The following is a 14,435-nucleotide window of genomic DNA, read 5'->3' on the forward strand; positions in this document are numbered from 1 at the left end:
ATTGTAAAGATCGAGGCGCCGGGCAATCTCACAATAATTGCATCTGAACTGGAATTCAAAAATAAAACCAAACAAATAAAATCGTTAAACAACAACAACAAAAAAGAGAGAACTGTACAAATAATGTCCAAATTTCGTCTTACAAAAAAATGTGCCAAGCCCTGGCTTCTGATTGGAGCAGCCACAATGCAGAGGATTCTGGGAAGGATACAGGCAGCAGTTGATCATACTGGAAGAGGTCAGTTGTGGAGAACCATGGGAGAAAAGTGTGTGTGTGTGTTAGAGGGAAGGCAGTCCTTGAGTGTAACTTGGCTGCCAGGCAGAGATGGGGTGGGCTTAGAGTTCACTGTTTGCTCTTCTTCATTTTCTTGTGGGAGCGGTGAGGAGACCTTGAACTGGACCTCCAGGACTTGCGTGAGGGCGACGGTGATCGGGAGCGTTTGGATCTCCTCGGAGATCTGGATTTTGTCCTTTAAGACGGAGAGATCAGAGATCTCGTCACTGCTTACAATAATGTTACAGAAAGACTGGCTAAAACTCACTGAAATGACTGCATCAAGTCTGATGGCAAATCAGTTATGTAACTGAGAAAACTAAACTTCATACACACTAACAGTGAATTCAGTCACTCAGTGGGATAAAGGGAAAGTTCTCTCCTGAGTTGAAAAATGTATGCATGCACATACCTCTCTCTCCTGTCATCCGAGTCTCTGCTCCTCCCTCTACTCCTCTCTCTGTCCTCGCTCCTCTTACTCCTCTCCCGCTCTTTCTCCTTCTCCCTGGTTTTACTCCTGTCCTCGCCTCTGTCCCTCCTCTCGTCTTTCTTCAGTTTCTCTTTCTGCTTTTGTGCTGATTTGTCTCTCTTCTCCTGGTCGTCTTTATCAAACTCCTGTTTAAGGACAGGAGAAAGTCAGACCCCAAAAATATTTGTTTCTTTTCATTCAAATTCAAGTGCAATACACACTCCGGTCCAGTTCTGCCTCATTTCCACTGTAGTCTGATGTATGTGGAATATTTTTCCAAACAATAGCATTTTTAATCATTTTAGTAGGAGGAAATCCTATTCTACTTTTCCATTCTAAAGCAGAATAGCTGCTGTGCTGAGACAAGAATCCCCTGGTTTGCTGTGACAATATGTGTGTCTTTAGTAGCGTAATATCTTGTCAGACAAATAATTATATTCACAATACTGAAGTTTCTTTCTTTGCTCTCTACATTAGAAAGATATTGGGTCAGCAAGCAAATTTAAAATCACCATTGATATTTTTTATTGCATCACCAACATCACTGGACAGGTGTGTTCAACCAGAGCAGTGTTACATATCTGTCAAATTATATCATCAGCCCAAAGCTGAAAACATGACTTAAACCCATTAAAACGCAATCTGTGTGCGTGGAGTGTGCCTGGAGTGTGTGTGTGAAGTGTGTGTAGAGGGTGTCTGTGTGTGTGTAGACGGTGTATGTGTGCTCTGACCTTCTGAAGGAGTTTGTTTCTGTAGTGTTGGACCTGTTGCTGTAGAGTCATACTGGACCTCCTCTGTCTCTTCCCAGACTCCAGTTCATCCTGGAACTTCATCACCTTCACCTGAGACAGAGAAGAGACGCAGTGTGAACAGGGCGTGGCTTTACCCTAACACAGCTAACAGAGCAGCTCTGTGATGGGAAAGCTGCTGGCATTTAAAGCGATGTGATATTAAAGCCTAAAGTAGGTCATGGACTGAGTTTTCACATATAGTACTGTAGGTAATTCTTCAGGTCTATAAAAACTCAAACAGCAGACATTTTACATTGTCCACAGTTACATGGATGTACTGCATATAAGAACCGTTGACAAGCTGATGGAAGAGGACACTGGAGTATTAACCTCAACACAACACATCTGAGTATTACAGCATAGGTCAGACGGCCACTTTGAGTTCTGATTTTAGTTGTCAGGAGCACAGTACTGTTCAGGCAGTCTCAGACGTTCACAGAAACTGTCCCAGGTCAAGCCAGTCTGACACTGAGGACTGGGACAGAATGCTGGGCTTAGTTGTCCAACTGAGAACGCACCATTTCACAGCTATTTTCTCTGACTGATTCAACTATTCCTAAGTCCTCGTGTCCTGTGCCGTTGGGTGGGAGAGCATGTGTGAGTCTCTCTGAGTGTTTACCTCCAGTTCTCGGAGTCGAGTCCTTTTGCTCTCAGACAACTCAAAGTTTCTGAGCGAGCTCTTAAACTCAGCTCCGTCATATCGACTGGGACTGCACTGGTCATCGCTGCTCTCTTCGTCGGAGTCTTCCTCATTCTCCTTAGTGTCTCCACTGCAGAGCAGGACACAGGAAGGAGAAAGACAGGAAGAGCAAGAAAATGAGAGAATGAAGGAATGAACAGATATGAAAGATCCTCTGTTTAGCCGAGGTCTTACTGAGGTCTGGCTGAGCAGATGGTGTTATACAAAGACAAAACCACAGTCTAAAACACTCTGTATTAAACAGACGCTGGTGTAGATGATTAGATGAAAAGTTGACACTTGTAGTAGATCATGCAGCATTGTTAAGTCTTTGTTCAGACATGCTTTTAATGACACAGATGTCTAAGTGAAGAGTTGCCTTACCTGACATTCAGATCATCCTCGGAGCTCCTCTCTCCTAGCACATCCCATTTGCACTCAGCTTTAGCTAAAGGACCAGGGGCACAGACAAAGGGGGGAATTCAAATTTAGTTCACACTGTTTTTGGAATTTCCAGTGCTTGTGAGTAAAACAGAGGTTCTCTGTTTTCTGAATGTAAAGTAGAACTTAACATGTTACAGTCATTAAGGCCTGTAAAATGAGCACATATGAAGATTAACAGACCCACTGTGCACACCATGCTCCTCTTCTTTGGTTTGTTTGTCTGTTTGTTTTTTAATAACAGTACCTGGAGTTTCAGTGCTGTCCACTCTCTCCCATTTGGACAGAGCTACACTGGGTAAACTTTTATCAGAGGCCTCATCCACTGGAAAACAGATTGAAAAAAAAGTCACATTAATGAAAGGGAGACATGTGCTTTTGCATGACAGCGAGGAAACCCCGTACTGAGTGAGTGTGAATCTGGGAGGAGAGTCAGAGAAAAAAGGCTAACATCATGATGAGCTAGACTGAGTAGGGTAGGCTGCTTTTCTAGATCCTTTCTCTTACCGTTCCCCTGCGCTTTTACCCCTCTCTTTTAACCTCTTTTCTTTATTCCTCTTTTCCCAATAAATTTGTCGGTTTTCCTTTCTCACTTCTTTCTCTCTTTCCCCATCCCTCTCTGTTTTTGGTAACTGTATCACAACATACAGGGGACGCCGTCGATGTCGTCCAGAGCAGGTTCCAGGGGGACTCCGTCGATATCGTCCACAGGCACTCCGTCGATGGAGGCAGGGTCCCACACCATGGGCGAGCCGTCCAGGTCGTCCAGCGGCGTGCCGTCTAATGCTGCTCCATCCAGAGGAACACCATCCAGAGGAGCCCCGTCCAGATCTGGAGACGCAGCCTTCAAGACAGACAGGGACAGAAACTACATTACGCATACTGCACCACTTCAGGCTAGAAACTGTTACATCATAAGGACCTTACTTATTTCTATATGTCCTTTAAGCTTTTAAGGTTTTTCTACTCACCTCTGTCTTCTCTATAAGCTCTTCTCCAGGTTTGACAAGGCCAAGAAAGATGTTCTGAAGCTGGATCAGATAGGAATCTGGGTAAATGGCCCAATCTTCCCACGCCCTAAAGCAGCTCATGACTTTTTGCTACAGAGAGAGACAGAGAGAGAGAGAGAGAGAGTTATAGAACTAAAAGCATGGGGAGAAAGACAGGGGACTTTAATAACATACTCGACGTTATGTTTCACCATAAGAGCTATTCTCACCCTGAACTGTTCGGCCTGCAGTCTGGCCTGGATATTCCTGTAGGCTAGGCTTACATCTGCCAGCATCTCCGGAAGCTTCACCTCAAAACTGATACAAACACACACACACACACACACACACACATAAACACACACAGCTCGGTCAGACGCTCAACCACCAGCCCGCAGAGACATGACACAATTCAAATACAATTTAATGATGGGAAAAAGTTTGAAATTGAACTCTTACTATTTGCGGTAATACGATGCATTAGCCACCTTGGCACAAGAGTTGTACAGAATGTCAGACACCAGGTACAATCTCGCAATCTGTTTAAAAAACAAAGCACAAAGTAACTGCAGGAGCAAACAGATGTGTGTGTGAGTGTGCTTGTACAATTACCCCTAGTGTCATCTGCAGTACCAAAAAGAGGTGGATTTTGATATAGCCGTAGGAACTGTGTATGTGTGTGTGTGTTTGTGTACCTTTTCCTGTTGTGGAGTCCTTACTACTCTTGTGTACCTTTTTCTGTAGTGTGTAACTGAGACTGGCGTACTCACAAGGTTTGGTGTGTGTGTGTGTGTCTGTGTGTGTACCTTTTTCTGTAGTAGAGTCTGTAGTACTGACAAGGTTTGGTGTGCTTGTGTGTGTGTGTGTGTGTGTGTACCTTTTTCTGTAGTGGAGTCTGTAGTACTGACAATGTTTGGTGTGCTTGTGTGTGTCTGTGTCTGTGTGTGAGTGTGTGTGTGTGAGTGTGTGTGTGTACCTTTTTCTGTAGTGGAGTCTGTAGTACTGACAAGGTTTGGTGTGCTTGTGTGTGTCTGCGTCTGTGTGTGAGTGTGTGTGTGTGTGTGCACCTTCTTCTGTAGAGGAGTCTGCAGCACTGACAGGCTTTGGTGTGTGTGTGTGTGTTCTTTTTTTTTGTAGAAGACTCTGTAATACTGACAGGGTTTGGGGTGTGTGTGTGTGTGTGTGTTTGTCTGTGTCTGTGTGTGTGTGTACCTTTTTCTGTTGTGGAGTCTGTAATACTGACAGGGTTTGGGGTGTGTGTGTGTGTGTGTGTGTACCTTTTTCTGTTGTGGAGTCTGTAATACTGACAGGGTTTGGTGTGTGTGTGTACGTGTGTGTGTGTGTACCTTTTTCTGTAGTGGAGTCTGTAATACTGACAGGGTTTGGGGTGTGTGTGTGTGTATGTGTGTGTGTGTGAACCTTTTTCTGTAGTGGAGTCTGTAATACTGACAGGGTTGGGGTGTGTGTCTGCGTGTGTGTGTGTGTGTGTGTGTGTGCGTACCTTTTTCTGTAGTGGAGTCTGTAATACTGACAGGGTTTGGTGTGTGTGTGTGTGTGTGTGTGTGTGTGTGTGAACCTTTTTCTGTCGTGGAGTCTGTAATACTGACAGGGCTTGGTGTGTGTGTGTGTACCTTTTTCTGTAGTGGAGTCTGTAATACTGACAGGGCTTGGTGTGTGTGTGTACCTTTTTCTGTAGTGGAGTCTGTAATACTGACAGGGCTTGGTGTGTGTGTGTGTGTGTGTGTGTGTGTACCTTTTTCTGTAGTGGAGTCTGTAATACTGACAGGGCTTGGTGTGTGTGTGTGTGTGTACCTTTTTCTGTAGTGGAGTCTGTAATACTGACAGGGCTTGGTGTGTGTGTGTGTGTGTACCTTTTTCTGTAGTGGAGTCTGTAATACTGACAGGGCTTGGTGTGTGTGTGTGTGTGTGTGTACCTTTTTCTGTAGTGGAGTCTGTAATACTGACAGGGCTTGGTGTGTGTGTGTGTGTGTGTGTGTGTGTGTGTGTGTGTGTGTGTACCTTTTTCTGTAGTGGAGTCTGTAATACTGACAGAGACTCTGCGATACAGGCCACCACGTCCTCTGCAGCCTCAGCTCTCTCCAGACAGAAGAGCATGGCATCACCGATTTCATCTCTCCGCGGAGTTAACCCTCTCAGCAAAGACTCCAGCTTATCCCTGTGTCTGAAAAACAAAAACACACACATCAACATAGACACACACACAGACACAGACACAAAGCCACACACAGACATAGACAGACATACACACACACACTCACACTCTACCAAGGAGTTAACCCTCTGAGCAAAAACTCTACCTACACACACATCAACACAGACACACACACACACACACACACACACAGATATGCTCATGTGCTCATACTCTGCCTTTAGCTGCCCTTTCTTCAGTTCTTCATCCTGAACAGGGGAAGAGTTCTCTTCACCCCTCTCCTCGTCTCCATGGAGATAAGGGTTTAGCACAGGGGGTCTCCAGAGTGATCCCCCACGGAACATTCGGAAAAGAGATGTCCTCCACTCATTGGGTGACTCACCCTGAGAGGGAGAAAGAGAGAGATGTTAGATATGTTTATATGACTGGCATATCTATAGGTTTAGCAGTAAGAACTTGGTTTGTGTGGTGGAACCGGGTTTACCTGCAGTATTGAGTAAAGCTTCCATCTGTAGTAAACATGCTCCTGGCTTTTGTTGTCAAACAGGAACCTGACCAGTCAAACACAGGGAGGTTTAACACTTGTCTCGGGCATACATTTAGAAAAGCCTGATCGACTAGAGAAGTGTCATGGAGGTTTAGGTTTTGTGCAGTAGAGCAAACTGGATTGGCTTGAATTCACAAAGGGAGGAGAGGCATGTGTAGACAGTGAATGAGTTTGGTTGGGGTGTCTTTGTACCTGAAGTCAGGGTTATTCTTCTCCCTGTTCATGATAATGGCTTCAAACATCGGCCCCTCCCGCACCACAAACTCAATCATCCTGTGGATCAGACCTAACAGATTCCTGCAGCCCAAACCAAACAGACAAACAGAAAAACAAGACAGGTGACAAAAGGAACAAAGTCACTGTTTCTCGCTCATCTTTTCCGTCCAGTCAGAAAACATTTTGTGTTTTCCCTTTCAGTTGGTATTCGGCCTGCCTGTTCTGTTTTTTGTGCTAACTGAAAACTTGCCCACTGAGACAGAGTGATCTTATAGAGTTCACAGAAGAGCTGAAACCAGCTTAGAGCTGGTTTTGGCACATGTTTTAATGCAACTGTCTTTTAGTCTATAGCTTACAGAAGGAAGCCATCGTTTTTAACATTCCTATAAATTGTAAGCCAGAACTGATGCTAAACTGATTCAACCAGAAATTCTGTCCTAACTTTTATTCTGAGGTTTGGTTTCTCATTCATGTGTGAATCTGCATTTCCTTCATCTTTGCATATGTATATTATACAAAATATGCATCTATGAATGCCAGTGACTCTCCTCATAGTGTCACTTGACATAAAGATGACATAAGAGTGACATAACTGGTCATAAGAGTGACATAACAGGTCATAGGAGTGGTGAGTGGGGTGTTAAATGGGTCATTTAAAGGGGAAATTCAGGCCTTTTGTCATAGAGGCTCATTATCTCGGCATGCATCAGTACCTCACACACATCGTTTTCAAAATGACATTTATGAACACTATAAATGGTAATGGCTACACTGACAAATGACTCATTTAACAATCAAACCAGCAAAAAAACTCTAGTGCAGGGTTTTTCAAGAGATGCGTAATCAAAATTCTCTAATAAAGCATGTGAATCTGTCTTTGTTCAGTTAGCCATGTGTTGCTACTGAATATCAAAGTGGAAGCTACTAAAGAATCCACTGTTCATGTTTTAATTTGAAAAAAGGCAGTTGTCAAAATGGGCCCATCGCTTAAAGAAAGGTAAACTTCCCCTTTAAGACTCTCTCCATCTGAGGTGTTTTTAAGCTTTATCAGAAAGGCTTCTTGTTAATATCTATGATTCTGTGTGCATATGTGTGTATACATGTGTGGCAGTCAGTGAAATGGATAAAGTGTGTGTTTGTGTGTTGTGTGTAGGTGTGTGTGTTACTCTGTGTGCACCTGTTTTTGTGCACGGTCAGAGCAATATCAGAGATATGTGTGTGTTTCTGCATGAGTGTGTGTCTACATGTATGTGTTTGTGTGTGTGAGTGCGTATCTACATGTATGTGTTTGTGTGTGTGTGTGTGCTGTGTGGCAGTCAAAGCAATATTAGAGAGGTATGTATCTGTGTCTGTGAGTGTGCATCTATATGTAGGTGTGTGTGTATGTGTGTGAGTGAGTGAGTGAGTGTGTGTGTGTGTGTGTGTGTGTGAGTGAGTGAGTGAGTGTGTGAGTGAGTGTGTGTGTGTGTGTGTGTGTGTGTGTGTGTGTGTGTGAGTGAGTGAGTGTATGTGTGTGTGAGTGAGTGTATGTGTGTGTGTGTGTATGTGTATGTGTATGTGTGTGTCAGTCACAGCAGTATTAGAGACAGATGAAGAGTCTGTACCTTTGTGAGGGGATAACCACTGTCACTACGGCGTCGCACAGAGTCTGTTCACAGAGTCAAACCAAACCGTGAAGATACAAACACAGTCAGTTTATATATTCACAGCATTAAATCCACATCACAAATCTTCAACAATGTCAGATTTCAAAGGAAAACAACAAAAAGGCAAACCACTGCCTGCCCGTAAAAGTGGAGTGTGTGTGGTGATTTTGAGCTGTGATGGAGTGTGTGTGGCGATTCTGAGCTGTGATTGAGTGTGTGTGTGTGGTGATTTTGAGCTGTGATGAAGTGTGTGTGGTGATTTTGAGCTGTGATGAAGTGTACTGCTCTACACGCCACAGTGAGAGAAAAGAACTGCTGTGTAGAGTTAGAGCAGGGGTGTCAAAATCTGGTCCTGGAGGGCCAGGGTTCTGCCGGTTTTTGTTTTCGCCTCTTTGTTACCTGTTAATTTTCACCTTGAAAACAGGTGTACATGCTCTTCAGCCAATCAGGACTATGGCCCTCCAGCACTGGACTTTGATACCCTCGGTTTATTTAAACTATGAAATTGTTACACAGCCTGAGCTGCCAAATGCATTCCCCCAGACAGACTGTGTCATTTCCCTAACACTGTCACCATGTAAGGTCTCTCAAAGCCACAGAGAGACAACCACTCCTTTAAGCAACTCACAGCCCTGTGTCCACAACTCTAACAGGGACACATAACACCTCTACATTGTCCTAACTCAAAACATACCGCTGTGTAGAAAAGAGAAAAGAAAGAGAAAGGAAACGGAAAACAAAAAAAGTCCTGTCAACCTTAGCAAAGCACTCTTTGCAAGGTACCAACCTGAAGTTCTAAACTTTTAAACAAAACAAAGATAACCGTAATAATAAGAAGAAGAAGAGGAAGAAGAAGAAGAACAGAAAAAGTTTATTTTACAGTATATGGGCCTTAAGACCCATATAAGGTAGAAGATACAAAGCCTAAACCATAAAAAACTGTTATATAATTAAAATGTTCCTCTGGTACGACTCACACTTATCAGCTGTGAGGAGTCTCAGTGACCCGTTTCCATAATAAAAACTTTAATATGTTTATTTTTGCTGACTTGCACATCCAAATGTTAAATGCTGTCTTGCATTTGCAAATGCTTCCCTGGCTGTAAAATCACACATATTTTAATAATATCTGCCAGAGTACACTACTCAGCAGTACAAGACATTTTTATATTGCAATAAACGTAAAACTGTAAACCAATCTCTAAACTTCTCACTCCTCTGATAAATTTACCTATATTTCTTACTCATTACCAGCCAACTCCTACAGGTACACTGAACCTGCAGACCTGGTAAACCTTCAGAGTCGGCAGAGCGTAATGAGAGTGTCTCTGTCTGTGATTGGTTTCTAACTAGAGTCACATCCAATGCCGTTTACCTTGTACAGGTCGTCCTGAGAGCGGCCTCTCGGCTTGGTGAAGTCGTTTCGGAAGCGGTCGCGGGGTTGGGCGTTGAAGGGGAGGCCAGAGGGAGGAGGGGGTGTGGACGTTTTGAGGACACCTATGGGGTTGTAAAGGGGCTGGGGAGGGATTCGGACTGCTTTACCCCAGCCAAGCTTCATCTCAAAGCCCATGATTGTCTTACCTGTGGGAAAGAGAGAGAGAGAGAGAAATCATGAATCATGAACCAAGCCAGAAGAGTTCCCACAATGTCAGTACATCAATAAACCCCTGATGACCAATAATGGTTCCACTAGTCATGACTGGACCCATTCTTTACATAAACGCTGAAAACGAGGGTAGGTTTCGTTACATGCATGCATACCTAAGGCACTAAGAAAGAATCTTTTCTCCCTTATTCCCAGACGAACAGATATCTCTCATTTAGTTGGCATTCTTTGTCTTTGATAACAAAACTGATGTAAATACTGAACGTATCAATAAAATCTGAAGAACATGCCAAAGAAACCCAGTATTCTGTGTGTCAAACACTAACACACACACACACATACACTCTCACCGTCTAAGGCGGCAAGGGCTCTCTCGGCATCTTTGCGCGTCATGAAGGCGACAAAACCCCGGTTAGTGACTCTGGTCCTCTCCTCGTCCGTCCGCGGCCACATGATCTTTACACTGGCTAATGGTCCATACTTCCCAAACTCCTTACACAGCATCTCCTCTGTCATCTAACACACACACACACACATACATTCACAGCAGAATGACAAAAACTAAACTCAAAAACACTACATTCAACACAAAAGGATATCAGAGTTTAGCATTATACATAAGGAAATCTATACCTACAATGTAACCAAACGGTTCTGAGGACAGTTTAAGATTCTAAATTAGAATCCAACTGTCAAAGGAGGCAAACTGATAGAACTGAGGGGGGTTCTAAACAGAGCTTTGAACTTCTGACCCCAGTGTTGTTACCTTTGGATTGATACAGCCGATATACAGGTTAGTTGTGGTTGGAACTGCAGGATCATCATCAAAGACTGCAGAGAAAACAAGAGTGTTTGGATTAGGCTCATGCTTTCTTCCACTGTCCTCTAATTCACATTAATCAGACACATACAGACACAAAAAATGTGGTTTGACATCAAATCTGTCTGTGATGAGATTGTCTGAGAGTGTCTGCTATTTTTTTTTTTTTTGTTAATTCTCTCAGGGGCCCAAACATTTTCATATCCTCTGTTCAAATAACTGAATTGTGGATGAGTTGACTACTGATCTCAGTATCAACGTGCTTGCTTTGGTTCATCCTAATTTTCATCCTGATTATGTAAGACAGTGGTTCTCAAAGTCGGGTCCCTGCATCCCCGGGGGTCCATGACCCATAACCAGGGGGTCTGTGAAATAATTTGCAATGAATTATAAAATTGTGCAGTATCAATAAAAAATTATGTAGCGGCCAAATGCAAATATTCCAGTCAAAATGTTCTGAAGCAATAGGCTTAATTACTATGATGTGTTCTGTAACACTGTTATGATAACTTCTGTTATGACTTGTTCAGAGCTTTCTGCCAGTGATTTGAATAAGGAGCAAGATAAGTTCATTATTTTAAAGTTGAAGCACTTACTGAAAGTCTGCTCTGGACTGGTCATTTTAAAAGTCTGGGTTTATTAGGACTATGCCTGTCTTGCTACTGTTCATTTCCTAAAAGCTTTTAAGATCAATTATTTGAAGAGTTTAACAGCTGTCAAGTTGAGTCCAAATGCAATTTGAATAAAATGACCCTCTGTTTAAAAGTATATAAGTGGTATTAACAATATTCAAATTGAGATGTGTTTCTGTTTATGACTATGAAACAAGTCTGAAGTAGTTTTAGAATTCAAATAGTTCCAATGGCATCTAAGAGCACAAATGGTAGTAAGCATATGTTTAATCTGTGTTACAATTATGAGGGGGTCCTTGGAGAATTTTCTCCCCTGTAAGGGGTCCCTGGCCCCAAAAAGTTTGAGAACCCCTGACGTAAGAATCATACTTGATCGTCGTGTCAGAGGTAAGTCGACGTCTGGGTAAATTCCTCCAGGATCATTTTTCTTCCTTTTATACCTCTCTTCTCGCTCCTCCTGGATTCTAGAAAAGAAGAGAGCACAGGGATGTAGTGTACAGATTCTATTCTTACAGCATTCCGTTTCTGCTAAGTAAACAGCACACTTTGATTTTGAGGAATAATTTTAGTTCACTTCAAATATAATTGTCGAAACATAGACATCATGCATGATCCCAACAGTAAAATCTGTCGTCTTTCTGCTGAGTTACAGAGACGTGATGAAAGCCATTAGTCGAGCAGACTGACAGTATGAGGAGAAATATCTCCTCTGAGAGCAGCTGAACTCGTTAGGAAACACACACATACTGTTTCAGCTCCTCTTTAAACAGCTCCAAATTACTCTTCTTCTTCTCTTCAGCTCTCTTCTTCACAACCTGACGGATAAGACACACACAAAAAATATCAGGAAAGAAATAAAGGAGAAAAAGTCATTCTTAGAGTCTATGATGGGTGAAGTTTGGGTTATGGTTTCCACACTAAGACAAAGCACACGTGCCTTTAGACAAACAGAGACCACCATGCACAGCAGACGAAACACACTGTATCTGTATGGAGGTGCAGATCAGGCTCTGAGAACCAGGCCCTGGAGCCACTGAATCATTTGGACATTGCATGTTAATAGTGTTCTTCTTACACAATCAGTCTCTCATTTATCAGATGCTGGGACACTGTATGTGAGTGGAAATGTACTGTACATACACACAGCAAGTTCATACTGAATGTTCTGATGGCTCAGACCTGACAGGTCCCCTTCACTTACAGTCTTCTTGGCTTCTGAAGGCTGGATTGGTGAGACATTCTGTGACACTGGGATGAATTTAGTAGAGGGTCTGTACAGTTTGCTCTTCTTCAATTCACCTGCTTCTTCCTCTGGTAAGAGATGGAGACAAATGGTATTTAGCACAAGCATGATATCATTCATTCATACACTTACAAACAGCAACTAACTCATTTAAGCCTGTATACTGCTAACACCGTACTGTACGTCTAACAAGCACTCTGGCCAAACAATTCTACTAATGCCTTAAATATTTGACGCGATCTACAAAGATGAATAAAGGCCGCATTAGCTTGTCTTCAGAATATCTATTAGAGTAGCATAACCAAACACAATGAACCATATGGACGTTGCCAGTGTTACACAACCTAGTTTTTCAGTCAAAGCTGAAACGGGCACAGGGTAACACAACCGAGATTTTCAGTCAAATCTATCACACAGAAATGCCCAGCATTTGTGCCAGGCAAATACATAGCAATACACTGTGTATAAAATAAATGTAGAGTGGAGAACATTCTAGATATGATTGTGATGATGACTAACCTTTAGTGGCATTCACAATCCCACCTCGAACAAAAGTCTTCACTCCACTCTTATCTTTACTATCAAAAGAAGCCAAAAATTCCTCAAAGACTTCAGCAGCTTTCTCCTCTTCCTGAAAGAGATTACAATACTTCAACAGTAAAATCTGCATGTAAACAAAGCCTTTTAAAAATCTGAATCTGACAGGTCTTTAGCATTTGAATAAAAAGCACTTGCACATATCAATTACACTGACAATACTAACAACAAATCTCTGATCTTTGGACATCATTCTAGATCACTGGTTCCATCTTATTCAGCAGAATTTTTAATGGAGGGATGGAACTGTAAAATTGTATAACACTCTTGTGAATTATACATGTATCTCCAAACAAGGACAAAGACATGGCTGCAGTACAATCTTACCTTTTTCTTCAGCTCCTCCTGCTCTCTTTTCGTTAATGTTCTCTTAACACCGACAGATTTCCCTTTTTTGTCAGCCATATTTACACTGTAAAGAATAAACTAAATTAATCATTCATAACTGCAGTTGATCACACAAACAGTTCAATAAACATTTTGCCACACTTCACCATTTCATCCTAACATATATATATATATATATGTGTGTATGTGTGTGTGTGTGTGTATACACACACACACACACACATATATGTGTGTATATATATATTATATATATACACACACACACACACACACACATGCTGCACTTGACAAATGTAAAGAATGTAAGCATGAAATGGTTTGTTTAACATCAGGTTACTGAATTGTCGTCCAATCCTTATAAAAGGTGACTTCAGAGGGAATTGCAATCAACACATTAAGCATCAAGCTCATTTAACGAATCAGAGTTTTAATGTATGCCAGAGCAAGCGTTGGCAAATGTGAGGTTTTTTTTATCTAAATGCAATGGCTACATCAATATCATATATCTGTACCGATGTGAAATCGAGTTCGATCCTGAGTGATACATACTGGACAAATGTGATGAGAGATCAATCACTTTTAACCCGTCAATTAGTGATAGATAGACAATGTGACAGTCAAGCCACCGCTAGCCCTGTAAACTGCGTAATCTGCTCCTAACACTGCGTTACTGCGAATATACACCAATTCCCAAACACTCGACTTCGCTTAACTGTTAGCATGTCCCAGGATTAGCCAGAAAGCTAGCTAGCTAGTTCGGTATTCTGCTTTGCCTGCTGCAACCACTGTAGTGGCTTTTGTCATTTGTTATACTTGATATGCATGAGAGAGCGAAACAATACATTACATTGCTGCAGTGTCTGAACAAGGTGTAAACCAGCAACACTGAAACTTACGGACCTTTTACAGTGAAAAGTGAACCTTACGTTTGTTGTTACTCCGCCATTTTGAATTAAACAGAAAT

General features: G+C 42.3%; 1 protein-coding gene across 1 annotated transcript; it reads right to left on the reverse strand.

The window, feature by feature from the left end:
- Positions 1-26: 26 nt before the first annotated feature.
- zgc:163098 (U2 snRNP-associated SURP motif-containing protein) lies at positions 27-14,423 on the reverse strand. Its single transcript, XM_030781085.1, has 24 exons — positions 14,372-14,423; positions 13,451-13,535; positions 13,046-13,157; positions 12,485-12,594; positions 12,031-12,098; positions 11,653-11,747; positions 10,598-10,662; positions 10,182-10,347; positions 9,601-9,806; positions 8,184-8,227; positions 6,556-6,660; positions 6,301-6,367; positions 6,030-6,199; positions 5,663-5,825; positions 4,103-4,182; positions 3,874-3,961; positions 3,626-3,754; positions 3,303-3,498; positions 2,902-2,979; positions 2,598-2,661; positions 2,154-2,304; positions 1,475-1,585; positions 687-889; positions 27-470 (listed from the first exon to the last, which is right to left on the reverse strand). Exons 2-24 carry the CDS (start codon positions 13,526-13,528, stop codon positions 344-346), a joined length of 2,676 nt encoding a protein of 891 aa, XP_030636945.1. The 5' UTR covers positions 13,529-13,535; positions 14,372-14,423; the 3' UTR covers positions 27-343.
- Positions 14,424-14,435: the final 12 nt, after the last annotated feature.

This window comes from Chanos chanos, chromosome 8, assembly GCF_902362185.1.
Source record: "Chanos chanos chromosome 8, fChaCha1.1, whole genome shotgun sequence".
In the NCBI taxonomy this organism is placed as follows: Eukaryota; Metazoa; Chordata; class Actinopteri; order Gonorynchiformes; family Chanidae; genus Chanos; species Chanos chanos.